The sequence below is a fragment of the Toxorhynchites rutilus genome, chromosome 3 (assembly GCF_029784135.1).
Source record: "Toxorhynchites rutilus septentrionalis strain SRP chromosome 3, ASM2978413v1, whole genome shotgun sequence".
NCBI classification, from domain to species: domain Eukaryota; kingdom Metazoa; phylum Arthropoda; class Insecta; order Diptera; family Culicidae; genus Toxorhynchites; species Toxorhynchites rutilus.
Genome location: NC_073746.1, coordinates 321,617,711 through 321,632,925, shown reverse-complemented (window position 1 = coordinate 321,632,925; position 15,215 = coordinate 321,617,711). Strand labels below are relative to the sequence as shown.

Sequence of the window (15,215 nt, the reverse complement as noted above, 5' to 3'; positions counted from 1 at the left end):
GTAGGAATAGAGTGAGGAGAGTTGCGTGATGGTGATGTGACAATTGTCATCTCACCTCTCACGCCGCGTAGAATCAGGCCGAGGCTGATTCTTGGCTTCAAAATATGAATACTTCTTTCGCAACCCCGCCTGCGAATGACGGGTCTCATTCAGTCATTCAGTGTGTTCTTTTCGCAAATTCGCTGGATCAGGTCAATCACGGAGAGCAACTACAGAGAGTACAGTCTACCCAAGCTCAAGTTCAAGCTCAAAAGAGCTGTTTTTCATGCAAAAAACGGAACGAATTAAGTTGCCCACCCAATACTATGATATAAAAGTTTTCATGGGTTACGTGTCCCGTTTTTATACCTGAACTATTTGGTCAGCCTACTCATGATGGCCTTAGAAGAAGCGTCGTCAGTGACGCTGTTTTTAGTTGCTTTCTTGTGGTGTAAGCAAACAAACACTCGGGCAAGTAGAGTTAAGTTTAACCGTTCTTTTAAAACGTTTTATCGGATCCGTTTCGGAAATACTAATAGGATTCCTCCTGGACAATTTTCGGATGGCGATAAAAAAAAACTACAAAAGATAATTCAATGGGACAAATTTCTCATGAAATATAATTTTTTGACCATGCACAAAAATATTTCGAAAACATACTTGTTTGAATGTTTTCAGTTCTCTCTTAGCTTTATTCATAGTTTCTCCTCAGTTCTCATCACGAAATTGATAGAGTAGACCCTTCGCTTCAGGTTTGCCCATAAATTCTCGATAAGACACAACTAGGGGACATTCGGAGGGTTAGCGGACTCCGGAACAAGTGGTTCACCTCCTCCAGCGACTTCTTCGCGTGATGGGTGGAGGCCAGGTCCGGTCAAAACATCACATCCTCGTCCGGATGATATTTTGGATGAAGGTGACAACTTCCGGAGATTAGTGCTCTGAATCTCCTCGTTCGCCACAAGTCTCAAACGGAAGAGAAGTTGCTTTGATCTCCTTTTCACTAATGGTTTGCCACAGAAACACCTTCATTGGGAACTTGATGTAGGAGATGTACTTCATTCGGAACATACCTCCTCGGTGGGGTTTAACCCCTTCCCGTATTATTTCATACGTCACGCATCAAGTGATTTCACTACTCTGCTGAGCGTTGTAGCGCCCTATGTTATGCAAGTACACCACGAGTGAGACTCGATGTTGTACGGGAAAGGAGTCTTTAACCCTTCGTTAGAAAAAATTAATCCATCATCTGAGATGTTACCCTCTCGTATCGACAACAAGTGAATTTCTCGGAAATTAATTCATCACACTGATAACAGTTGCTGTTCATCATAATCATGTCTCCTGTTTACTTTCGATACTTTCAAAATTACATCTAATTGTTTTAATTTGCATTAGTTTGGATCATTTTTAGCTAAAACTTATCACCTACGAAAGTACTTCTTTCGCTCCACATTTCTCGTAATCGGGTATCTATTGTTATCATAGTTGGAAATATTCTCTCTCTATAAATATTTGTATATAGCTAGTTCTGCGCGTTTATATGTTTGACATATATTTCTAGCGCTCGATGCCATTTCTATTATTAGTCGCATTATTACATTCACGTGTTAATGACCAGCACACCATCAGTTCGGCTTGGCCTTACTATTAGAGCTTTAGTTATTATACCATGCGTTCACTACGGCGAAGGCGCTTCTCACATCAAAACGGGGCCGAAACTGAACTGAAAGATCAAGCTTCACTGCTTCACTGCTCTCTGTTTGTTACTGATAGACCAATAATTTGAAGAAAAAAAAGAACGGCATAATACTTTCTAGTTTCGTGTTCTTGTAAGAGTTTCCAGATTCGAAAAAGATTTCTATACACACGCATACTTTGGAAGGTTCACAAAAGATCCTTTTTCATGCGCCATAGCTCTATATACTCATTTATCTATCCTAAAGCAACTGTAACAGTAATGTTTCGATTGTTATTTCCCTGCTAGTCTACATGATGTACACGTTAATCTAGTTTTGTTTCGCTCTACAAATATCGAGTGGTAGAAGTTATAAGTTTGGAAATGTTGTTTAGTTTGGTTCAGAAAACGAAAGAAGTTTATCAACCCGGACATTATTTTGTGGTTTAAAGATTGAGTATTTACACAAGAAACATGGAAACGATGGCATTCCTTTTAATTCATCCTCTAGGCTGCACTACATGTTTTATCTAGAGATTGTAGCCTATATAAACGTATTATTTATTGTTTGTTATATAACTCTTTGAAAAAGGCAACAATTCTTTCCTATGCATTCAGAGAACACGTATCAAAGAGTTCTCTTTGTTATACCACCTCGCCTAATAGTAAAATAGTGAAGGAGTGCAGTGGTGGATGCATTACATTGTCCAGATTGCGCAGCGACGTGTCATTTTCACCCAGCGATGGTTGACCATGACCATTTCTAGTCGAAGAAGTACAGCTTCCGCTATCCGGAGCCGCCCGAACCAGCGGATTTGTTACTATACGGACTTGGTGAGAGGAAGCCAGCGTTTGGTGGGGTTGGAGTTTTAACGCCGCGTATGCCATCGCCTTCGCAGATGTACTTACCTTAAAGTTTCGGAAACAATCGTTATGCATTATCGAATATGGAAATATCATTCAACAAACTAACCCGAAACGAATCGCCTCTTGACTAATGACAGTCTGTATCCTGTGCCAACAAGCTCGAATTCAATCCCAGACAGTGTCGTACCTTCGCAGTTGAATTGCGTGGAAATGATGGCAGGATTGGAAGGACCTGAACCAACTTCAAGCCGTGCTCTCAACGTATCTACACCCCCATTGTCCGAATGCTGCGATATATCGGTGAAGTTCCACACCAATCGGTTCGATTCACCTTGCCTAATGATGGGACAAAAGAAGCTATAGTTCTTTTAAACATAATGGAGAAAAACTGAACCCTACCAGGCCGAATGTGGTTTGGATTGAACATTTCGCACACCTCCATCGACGGGAACGGTCAGCGAGACGTTTAACAGCGGGGACGCGTTGGCCATCGCATGGCTGTTGTACTTGTAATCGATCTTGATGTCCGTGTGCCTCTGCTCGCACTTCCAATAGGACACCAGCTGGAATGGACATGAGGACGCGCCCGGTTTGGCTTTGATCTGGTACTTCAGGACATCCACGTTGAAATACGGAGCCGTTGGATTCTGCTCGGACTGTCGCCTCAGAATAGACGTTAATACTGGCATGTTGAACTCCAAGGTGGTACTGAACGCGGTCGACTGCAGCTTGTCAATCGTTATCAGCTGTTTGTTGGGGAGAAGGTTCTCGAGATTCTGAAGATTCTTCAAGCGGAAGGCCAGCTTTGCGGGGTTCGGATTGTTTGCGAGTACGTTCACAATGCCAGCCGGGAAGGAAAGCATCATATCGCCAGACATTTTCACCTGACATCGGGTTTCGTCGGAGCCCCTGCTTATTTAGTTAATCCTCGCATGATTTCATAATAAAGATAACAAAATCGTAACAACCTCCTTACCTGAAGTAAGCGTGAATTATTTCATGGAAGGCAACCGCTAACGGGACCGTATCCGACATACCGATCGTAAGCGGCGATGGGCCCCGCGACGATCCGATTCCCACGCTTGGACTGCGGAACTCTAAACTGCCGACGCTGTCGGCACGAGCTATTTGCGAAGCAGGGCTCACTCTTCCTCGGACTATTGAAGAAAGAGACTTAAGACTCCATCGCAAACGACGATTTTTTCATAAATTTAATTTTTTTTTTTATTTGGCTCAAATTTTGCAGACGCTTTATTACCAAAAGGAGGTGATGATGATGACCCACCTAATACCGCTACAAAGGTTTGAACAGGTCGATTTATCTTATAGATAATATTTATGTTTGCATTAAAGTGAAGAGACCAGCATTATAAAACAAAAACAAAAACGAACTGACTCCGTTGTAGGCATGAATTTCTATTAATCGAACATTATAAATTGGCGAAAATTGTAAAAAAAACAATGTTTCTATCCGTATCGACATTGACATAATCATAGACCCCTCCCAGAACTACGGTAGGCCGCCATCAGTTCTTTGATACTATCGAGGCAATGCCGGAGCCGCGGTTAATCTTAGGTGATTTCAACTCCCATGGAACAGCATGGGGATCACTCTACGATGACAACCGTGCCACTTTGATTTATGATCTGTGCGACAACTTCAAATTGACAGTTTTGAATACTGGGGAAGCAACCAGAATAGCCAACCCTCCTGCACGGGCAAGCATGCTAGACATATCTCTATGCTCTTCTTCGTTATCCCTGGATTGCATGTGGAAGGTAATCCAAGATCCCCACGGTAGTGATCACCTACCAATAATTTTATCGATCGCTAATGAATCAAGCTTTCGTGAGTCAGTCAATATTTCGTATGACCTCACGAAGAATATTGACTGGAGAACATTTGCGGAAATAATATCTGAAGCAATTGTTTCAATGCATGAACTTCCTCCACTCGAAGAGTATAACTTTATATCGAGTTTGATTTACGAAAGCGCACTTCAAGCTCAAATAAACGTGTACCGGCTACCACTTTCCGACGTCGTCCTCCATCACTTTGGTGGGACAAGGAGTGTTCAAAGGTCTACCTTGAAAAATCATCCGCTTTCAAAAAATTCAGGAAAACTGGATTAGTGGAATGGTTTCTAAAGTACCAAGCTCTAGAAGCCAAACTAAAAAGTTTGATTAAAGCAAAAAAGCGTGGATATTGGCGGAAGTTCGTCAATGGTTTGTCAAGGGAGACCGCTATGAGCACTCTTTGGAATACGGCTAGGAAAATGCGTGGCTGGAACCATACAAACGAAAGTGAGGAATACTCTGACCGTTGGATTTTTAACTTTGCAAGGAAGGTTTGCCCCGACACCGTTCCTGCACAAAACGTCGAACGCGACATTCCACTTCAAAGCGATTATGAGAATTTTTCGATGGTGGAATTCTCAATTGCTCTTCTCTCATGTAACAATTCAGCTCCGGGGTCGGACAAGATTAAATTCAACTTGTTGAAGAATCTTCCCGACTTGGCAAAACAGCGTTTGCTGAACTTGTTCAACAAGTTTCTGGAGCTGAATATTGTCCCGCATGACTGGAGACAAGTGAGAGTGATAGCCATACGGAAACCCAACAAGCCAGCTTGCGATCACAACTCATATAGGCCGATTGCAATGTTATCCTGTATTCGTAAATTGTTAGAGAAAATGATTCTACTTCGTTTGGACAAGTGGGTCGAAACGAACAATTTGCTATCAAATACGCAGTTTGGCTTCCGCCGAGGTAAAGGGACAAATGATTGTCTCGCGCTGCTATCTTCTGAAATCCAAATCGCATTTGCTCGCAAAGAACAAATGGCTTCCGTTTTTCTCGATATCAAAGGGGCATTTGATTCAGTTTCCATGGAAATTCTCTCAGAGAAGCTTCATAATCGTGGACTTTCACCAATTCTCAATAATTTCCTGTACAATTTACTGTCAGAAAAGCACATGATTTTCTCTCATGGCAGCTCGAAATCTTCTCGTTACAGTTTTATGGGCCTACCACAAGGCTCCTGCCTAAGCTACCTCTTGTACAGTTTTTACGTCAATGATATGGATGATTGTCTAACTAGAGACTGCACGCTGAGACAACTTGCAGACGATGGAGTTATTTCCATCACGGGTACTAATCCCGTCGTTCTGCAAAAGTCGTTGCAAGATACCCTGAACAATCTGTTCACGTGGGCCCTCAAGCTGGGTATCGAATTCTCTACGGAGAAAACTGAAATGGTCGTTTTTTCTAGGAAGCACGAACCCGCCCAATTCCAGCTTCACCTATCCGGCAAAACGATCCAACACTCTATGTTTTTCAAATACCTGGGTGTATATTTTGATTCTAAGTGTACCTGGGGGAGACACATTGCGTATTTGAAACAGAAATGCCAGCAAAGAATCAATTTTCTCCAAACAATTACCGGAACATGGTGGGGTGCCCATCCAGGAGACCTCATTCAGTTGTACAAAACAACGATATTATCAGTGTTAGAATATGGCAGTTTTTGCTTCCGATCAGCTGCCAGGATTCATATTCTCAAGCTGGAGAGAATACAATATCGTTGCTTGCGTATAGCCATGGGGTGTTTGCATTCGACACATACGATGAGTCTCGAAGTTTTGGCAGGAGTACCCCCGCTTACTCTTCGGTTCACAGAATTATCCTACAGATTTCTCATCCGTTGCAAGATCATGAATCCATTGGTGATTGATAACTTCGAAAATCTACTCCAACTGACTCCTCAGTCAAGTTTTATGTCTTTATACCATGAGTACCTTACCCACGACGTGCACCCTTCACCAGTCATCTCCAACCAAGTTTGCTTCCCATACTTCTGCAATTCCTCTGTCATTTTTTATCTGTCCATGCGACAAAAAATCCATGGAATCCCAGATCACCTACGCTCCGATTCTATTCCGCCGATATTTTCGGCAGAATATGGGAAAGTTAGATCTGATAAAATGTTCTTTACTGACGGTTCATTCATAAACGGGTCCACTGGCTTCGGCATCTTCAATGAAAATTCCAGTGCCTCTTTCAAACTCAAAGATCCTTGTTCCGTGTATGTCGCTGAACTGGGTGCGATATATTACGCATTAGGGATCATTGAAACATTGCCCATCGACCACTATTTTATTTTTTCAGACAGTCTCAGCTCAATAGAGGCAATCCGCTCAATGAAAGTTGATAAATGTTCATCTTATTTCCTAACAAGAATAAGACAACTATTGAGTGTTTTGGTCGAAAAATTATTCAAGATTACCTTAGCATGGGTTCCCTCTCATTGCTCGATTCCAGGGAATGAGAAAGCGGACTCGCTAGCTAAGGTGGGCGCTTTAGAAGGCACACTTTTTGAAAGGCAAATTGCTTATAATGAATTTTTCCACATTCCTCGTCAGTATACGCTCGTAAGTTGGCAGCGCATGTGGAGTGTTGATGAGTTCGGTCGTTGGTTACACACGATTATTCCTAAGGTCTCGACGAGTGCATGGTTCAAGGGATTGAATGTAGGTCGTGATTTCATTCGCGTGATATCTCGGCTTATGTCCAATCACTACAACCTAAACGCGCATCTCTATCGCATTGGGCTCGCAGCAAACAATCTTTGTGATTGTGGCGATGGCTACCACGACATCGAGCATATTGTCTGGTCGTGTATCCGGTTCCATGCTGCTCGCTCTCAGCTCTCTAGAGCACTGAGAGCACAAGGCAGACAATCGGAGATCCCGTCCGGGATATCTTAGGTAGCTGTGATCCTGATCTTCTGCTTCATCTATACCTGTTCCTCAGAAACGCCGATGTCAACGTTTAATGATGTTTCCTTCGTTGTGCCCCCGTTTCATATCCCTCCTATCCAAACGATAAACTTTTACTTAGTCGCGGCAATACATACACACACTCTTTACAGATACACGGGCCAAAGGTTGTGCAGTCCACTGATCATTCAACAAGAGCCAAAGGTTGTACCGCTTATGACAACTCTACACGAGCTGATGATTGCGCCGGCTAGTGACCATTCTATCCTGGATTCCTCGAGTCGAGAAAGACGCACCACGCTAGATATGGGGTACAGACTAGGGGGGCGTTGCTGATTAATGGTCAGCTGCATCCCAACAGGAGGTATCCCATGTCGGGCACACGTACAGAGCATCGAAGACTGCAACATACCAATTATGAGAACACTTGTAATACTAACCTCGAGCCAACCGCGAGTAATCGGTTACATATTACTAACATAGTTGTAAGCAAACATTGTCGAAATATTGAACTCCCGGCCCCGTTAGGCTGACGCCATATGAGCCTTAATAAAAATATATATTTTGGATAAAAAAAAAAAAAAAACATAGTCTCAACTTCAGGCCCAAAGCTTTCCCAAGCCTGTCAAGAAAATTTCCAACCCGGGAAGATCTTTGACTGATTGGGAATTTAACCCAATATCTAAAAGTGTCAACTAAGAACATATTAGAGATCTGCCACTATTCAGAAATACTCGATATAGCCATCTTATGAAAAGATAGTGTACGATAATTCTGAATGAGCTATCCCCATTCCAGTTTCCACTTCAGACCCACATAAAAATTTCATTATGTATCAGTGTTCTGCCAATGTTCCCTTAACATAGTCCAGACCTAAACGCGCGCGGGGCTCAAATTTTCGTAGAAAACGCTCGTTATTATTTTTTACAATATACATTACCAACAAAGACAAAAAAACATCATCATCATCAGTACGAACATGGTAGTTTACCGGTAAATGAATTTTGTAAATGTCAATCAATTATAAACATAAATAAATTATTGAGCAAAGTATTTATGGAAACTTGTTTACAAAACAGATTTTACGTGTGAAATACACATTTTCTTAAACTCTGCCATTGTTGCCACACGTTTTATTTCTCTGGGCATCGAATTGAAAAAAATATACCTTTATACAACAACGAATTCTGGAACCTACTAAACATAAAATTCGGTGTTCTTGCATCATTCGCGTTTCTTGGATTGTATCTATGAACATCACTTCCTCTTTGAATTCGATCACACAAATATCGAGGCAGCATACCGTTTAAAATTTTAAAGATGAACACCATTGTCAAGTAATAACTTCTTTGCTTCACAGATAGCCACTGTAGCGCGTCCAACATAAAACTAGAGGAAGTGTATCTACTACATCTTAAAATCATACGCATTATCTTATTTTGCAAACGCTGCAATCTCGTTAATTGTGTATTGTTTGCAAGGAATAGGATCGACGAGCAAAAATCTATATGCGGTGAAATCAAAGATTTGTACAATTTAATTTTACTGCTTACTGTCAGCTCTTTCTTCAAACGACTCAAAACGCCGTATTTCTTGGCAATCTTCTTGATGACATTGTTAATGTGAGACTTAAAAGTTAAATTGTCATCAATGATAACTTCTAAGTATTTTATATCTAATGTTTCACCGTCTATTTCGAAATTAACCTCAATACTGGAGTTTGCTGGCTGCAGAAATGAGCATGTAATTTGTTTTGCCAACATTTAACTTCACTTGCTTAAATTTGAGCCATTGAGCCAGAGAATGCAAATCTTTGTCTATGTGCTCCGCGGTTTCCTTTATATCCTCAGCTGCGATAAACAGGACAATATCACCCGCGAACAAATTAATGTTACAACATCGTAAAACTCGTCGCAGATCATTTATATATAAAATGAACAAAATGGGCCCTAAAATACTTCCCTGTGGCACCCCGAGTGAGTTACCAATGGGATCGGAAACAGAATCGTTGAAACGAGTCTTTTGAGTTCTGTCGCACAAATAGCTTTCAAACCATTTGTACGCCATTCCTATTTTTTTTATCTGTATTATAGTGATTTTCAACTCATTTGGCTGGTTCGTCACATTTTACTTCCATTTTTGGAAGAATGTCGGGAGTGAGAATTGAACTCGTGACCTTTAGCGTGAGAGGCATGGATGTTACCACTACGCCAGATCGCCTCCAACGCCATTCATACAATTCCAATGCGCTTCAATGTTTGTAACAACAAGGGCCTAGAAATTGTTTCAAAAGCGCGTTTGAAATCCAGAAATACCGCAGATATAGTCTCTTTCGCCTCTTTCCATTTTGCTAATACCAGATTCAGCGCGGTTTCACAAGAGTGTTCCTTTCGATATCCCGATTGTTCTGGTACTAGCAAATTGTTATTATCTATAAAATGTATCAGCTGACTTTTCACAACAAGTTCTAACAGTTTCTTTAATATGTGCGGCATGCTAATAGGGTGGTACTCTTCGGCTTTATCCGTCCCATTAACTTTGGGAGTTGGAATCACAAGGGATTCCTTCCAAACCTTTGGCACGTGCCCAGTTCGTAGAGATTCATTTACCAGGTCGAGCAGAACGTGTCCAATGACACGAAAACAATTTTGAATCACTTTTGCGTTGACATTATCAGTACCAGCCGATTTTTTAATGAAAAACAAATACCTTTCAAATTCGCAAAAGTGATAGGTGAAATACAATCTAGTCTGCAATTGATAATAATGGGCTGTATTATTTCGACAGGTTCACTAAACAACTCAATACTTTGGTTGATCAGTAGAACACTATTAACGAAATAACTGTTAACTTCATCTGCAATAATTTGGCCTGACTGTTCTTCTGGCCCTCCGAAAACTATGGAACGCGGTATACTATTTTTAGAATTTAATAATGTTTTTAATATTTTCCATAGTTCCTTGCTATTGTTTTGATGTTCATCGATTCTCCTCTGTATATATTCACATCTAGTCTTTCTCAAGGCCTGTGAATATATGTTTCACGCCAAAGTGTACATATTCCAATCATTTTCTTAATTAGTTCTTACAAACTTTTTGTACTTTTTGTCTCTTTTGCGTTTAAGGCGCAGTAGATTCAAAAAGTACCAACTGTTCGAATAACTTAAACAAATATATTTTTAAACTACTAATTTATACTGCTTTATCATTCAGATGTCCAGTCGTTGCTTCAAAATCCAGGCTTGCCGACACAAGTTGAGACATAGCTTCTCGAGAATATTGTTTCCAGCATTTGATCTTTACTTTGTTTCTATCACAACCTTTCTGTCCTTTCTCAATGTTACCAAAAATTGTCTCATGATCAGTTATCTTAAATTTGGCCTCTGTCGAAGAATGAACAGTAGCAAAATTTGAAAAGACGTGATCAATTAGAGTTCTACTATGTTTAGTAATTCTAGTAGCTTCGATAGCCGTATGTTTTAAGTTAAAATAATGCGATAATTGTTTCTACTGATTCGAATACGGCACATTAAGCCAATCAATGTTAAAATCGCCAGCAATTACATTTAATTTACTGCAATCAACGACATTTTCCCACCAGTTCTCCAAAATTTCAATAAAACGCTGGTCACTGAAACTAGGGGAATGGTATACAAATACATAATTTCCCATCTACATGCCTCTTTCAACTGAAATAGCCAAGAGCCAATTATTTTCGACAGATTCGTTTAACCGAATGTTTAATTTAACTGATTCTTTTGCAATTTGCATCATCAGTTAGCCATTTTGACTCTAGTCTTACTTTTGAGAAGGGCCTAAACAAAAAATGCTTGAAAATTTTCAAAAAAATATAACTCAGAGACGGTTAGTCCAATTCGAGTTGACGGCATTGAGCTTCGGTTACGAGTTTAGGGGAGCGTCAAAGATAATAATCGATTTCAGGTGGAATGAGCAGATTTTCGAAATTAAAATTATGAATGAAAATTATTCTATTTAAATGATAAACACTTTTTTTTGCAAGTGAAGACAATTTTATACTATAATGAAAAGTTTAAGAAAAAAAAGTCGTATATATATATATAGACAAATGGTTAACTCAGAGTCAGGAATACGTGTTTCAAGTAAATCAATAACATGATGTACAAATTTTCATTCAAATTTTCAAGTTTTAAAACTGGTTTCATGCCTGCTAATCTGATAGAGATTACACTATCGAATTTGGGACTCAAATTATGGCCCTAAATTAGAAGCCGCCACCAGGTGTCGACACTATACCACTGTCATCGCAAATTTGACTTGGTGTCTTACACAATGTTTAAGATTATTATTGGGATTATGTAGAAAAAGTATGAACTATTAAAAAATGTTTTTATTTCAAAAACAACACTTAAAACTCAATTTTCTTAAAAAAGGTGTTTATTGAAAAGTGTACCAAAATGGAAAAAATAATGGACAAAAAAGTTATAATTGTTAAATTGGAATTTTGAATAAATATAATAAATTGGAATTTTGAATTTTGCCGAAATGTTCCTTATAATTGTTTCTCGATCCGATTTTAAGAAAGTACGACATGAAAGAGATGTGCGGCAAAATTTTGCTGATTGCTATCGTTCCCGAGATACACCCCCTTATTCCCTTATTATATTTTTAAATACAATTTACTGAAAATTCTCAACTTTTGGTCGTTTTCGAATGGTTTTCGAGTCTTTTTTAACCTAGAAGTAAATTTAGAGTAGATAATTAAGAGTAGATAATTTTCGTAGAATTTCGCAATGCTTTAATTATTTAGGTGATGTGGTTACTTTTCATGGTATAAGGTTGTGTAAAAATTATACATTATAACCGTTGGAGATCTTACGTTAGAATTTAAGAAAAATTGAGGAACAAATTTGCATTGTACAACTCAGAATTCCACTACATATTGTGAACCAAAACTTTTATAGCTAACTATTAATATGCTAATCCATATCAGTCGCTATTTCCGTTCTCTATCTTTCTCCCACCCGATCGTTGCGTGGGAAACCGCCAGCGATCGAGGTTGGGCATTTGAAAAAAAATAACCTAGAGACGGTTAGTCAATTCTGATCGAAACGTGATCCAATGAAGAAGTATATTTTCTCGACCAGTGAGGTTTTATAATTCATCATTTGGACTTGACGCTCAGTAAGAGATCCCGAAAAGGACTCAGTCCACCATGGCAACGGATTTCACTGTATTATCGCCAGTGGCCGCCAGCAGTCGTCCAGGTTCGCCGTAACAATAACAAATCTTTTTTTTACAACTTCCTTGGAGCAAAGTTCATTGGAAGAAATGGATGGAAAATGTGGAATTTTTGAACAATGGGTCACAACTGGCAGATGTGACATAGAGAAGTTTACAAAACAGAGGAAAGAGTTTGTTTCATATTTCATTCAAATGTTAGAAAAATTGATACTACATGATTTCAGTTCAATGAGAGCAGTCTACTTTTTTGAAAAATAATAAAAATAACTCGCGGTAAGGAGAATTTGTAGCTATATGTGATTTTTAAGAAAACTACGCTTTTGTACTACATAATGAAGTTTGAAGTCATCACTGAAATTCGCAACAAGCAACTATTAATTCGTTTGCGATTTATTTCAAGGAAAATGCATGCACAATTATTTAAGTTTTGTAGCAATTTCCTAAGATTTGCATCATGATTCCCTTAATTTATTTATTCCACTGAGAAAAGCACCTTAATTAAAACAAAATTTATTTCAAGCTCGATGAAGCTGCATCACAGTATAAAAATAGAAAAACTTTTCCAGTTTTTGTCAATTTGAGAATAACTTATATATGTAGATTAGGGTGCCAATGAAAATAGTCATCTCTAATTTCAAAAAGTTACCTCATAAAAAATGTTTACCACCTCGAAAAAACACCCTATGCCAAATATTAGCTCAATCGGACTTAAGGAAGAGTGGCGCAGGCAGGTCAAAGTTTAATTTTTTTGAAAATCGAAAAATCACCAAAGAGAGGAGTAAAGGAGTAAAAATAAAATTTGATGCCAAATGCTTTAAAATTGCATTAAACATCGAGATCATCTCGAAAAAAAATTGGCAAAAATCGACACTCTGACTTTTTTTTTCGGATTACGAGACGAAACGTATGGTTTTACGTGCCAATCACCCCTTGGGTGATTTTTCGATTTTCAAAAAACTCAAACTTTGACCCCTTTGCGCCGCTCTCTCTTAAGTCCGATTGAGTTGATATTTGGCATAGGGTGTTTTTTCGAGTTTCGAGTTTATGCAAAGCGTACGAAAGAAAGTAAACTTTGTAAAATTTGTCGGAAAGACCTTGAATGTATGTTTAATTGTTTTATGGCTCGTAGTATTTATGTTTTATGCCCTTGGATATTTGGCTGGCATATGAAGATTGAGTTTTAATGATACAATGAATTCTATGAATGCTACAGTGGTGAACATTTTGTATAGGGTAACTTTTTGAAATTTTAGGGTCGCTTTTTTCCTATACATTCATTGGCACCCTAATGTAGATGTTGAGTGGCATTTTTTGCAACATTTGAAGAACGTGAACATTCCATCAAAAATGAAAAGGAACTATTCGATTGGGCTCAACAACGAGAGGAGGAGTAACTAACCAAAATTTTCTTTTCCTGTGCAATCCAAGGCGTGTTATTTGGCATAGAAATCTCAACTAAGTACTAATGAAAATGACGCAAGTAAAACTACGTTCAAACGGCGAAGTTCCTCTAGGAACGTTAGTGTCATTTAAGAAGAATAAGAAACCTAATGAACAATGTCTAAAAGAGATCACTATTCAAGCAACACAAAAATACCATTCTCTGCGCTGGTGATCAATATTATCACGACATCGAGCATGTTGTTTGGTCGTGCGAGATGTATCTCGTAGCCAGATCGAATTTAGAAAACTCCCTTCGGGCCCGAGGGAAAACCCCAATGTACCGGTGCGGAATGTGCTGACTCGGTTAGACCTTGATCACATGTCCCAAATCTATTTTCCTCAAAACTATCGATCTCTGTGTTTAATCATCAGTATTGTACAAACCTCCTTATGTCCCTTCATATCCCTGATAAAAAATTGTCACTCTACTAACCTCGAACCGTCCGTGAGTAATCGGTTCCCCATCCTATTAACCGTAGAATGAGCAAAATTGTAAATATGCCTTAGAACTAAAATTAGATATAGAATCTGGCTCCTTTGAACTTATGTAACTGAGCCTGCACAAATAAACGATTAATAAAAAAATACTATTCATTTCTTCCAGTTTCCGTAGATAAAATATAAATTCGCCAATTTTCAAACTGTAATGATAGTGAAAAATTATGAAACAATAAGAAGTCTGTAATAGAATGCAACTCTCTATAATTGTATAAAAACTTGAAATAAAATACTTCCTGAAAAATAATTTTCTTATTTGAATAAACCCAAAAAACATCCGAAAACGCCCGAAACTTGATAGTAAATTTTATCCATTATTTTTCCATCTTGGTGCACTGTACAATAAACTTCATTAGATGAAAATAGAGTTTTAAGTGTTATTTTCGAAATACAATTAACATAAAAATTTCTTTTAACGGTGCATACGGACCAACCATTTCTGTTTCGTTCGCAATTTTTGTAAGGCTAGACTCAAAACGGAAAACCGATGATACAAATTGTCCTTTTTGGCCATAAAGGATGCGTCTGCAAAATTTGAGCTAAAGAAAAAAAATACAGCAATCCCATGCCAAATCGACCCAAAAACAGCAAATTTTGAACCGATCCTCTCCGATTTTTTTGAAACTTGGTGCTTATGATGGAAACTACCTAAAATCACAGTTTTCATTTTCAGTTTTCAGTTTTCAAAAGGGCATATTCAAAATCATTTATCCGTTATAAATAGTTTTCAATGTTGAATCACATGTAGAT

At 38.7% G+C, this 15,215-nt stretch overlaps 1 protein-coding gene across 11 annotated transcripts in view; it reads right to left on the bottom strand.

Annotated features, from left to right (window-relative positions):
* Nucleotides 1-617: 617 nt before the first annotated feature.
* The window catches only part of LOC129774687 (F-BAR domain only protein 2), a 92,366-nt gene continuing 77,768 nt past the window's right edge, over nt 618-15,215 (bottom strand). For 5 of the 11 annotated variants that reach the window (XM_055778535.1, XM_055778537.1, XM_055778536.1 and 2 more), the window contains 4 exons: nt 3,501-3,681; nt 2,924-3,436; nt 2,631-2,860; nt 618-2,566 (listed from right to left, as the gene is read on the bottom strand). In XM_055778535.1, the coding sequence (XP_055634510.1) occupies nt 2,445-2,566; nt 2,631-2,860; nt 2,924-3,436; nt 3,501-3,681 (1,046 nt within the window). In that variant the 3' untranslated portion in view covers nt 618-2,444. The remainder of the gene's footprint in view (nt 2,567-2,630; nt 2,861-2,923; nt 3,437-3,500; nt 3,682-15,215) is intronic. The other 6 variants (XM_055778540.1, XM_055778542.1, XM_055778539.1 and 3 more) reach the window with 5 other exon arrangements.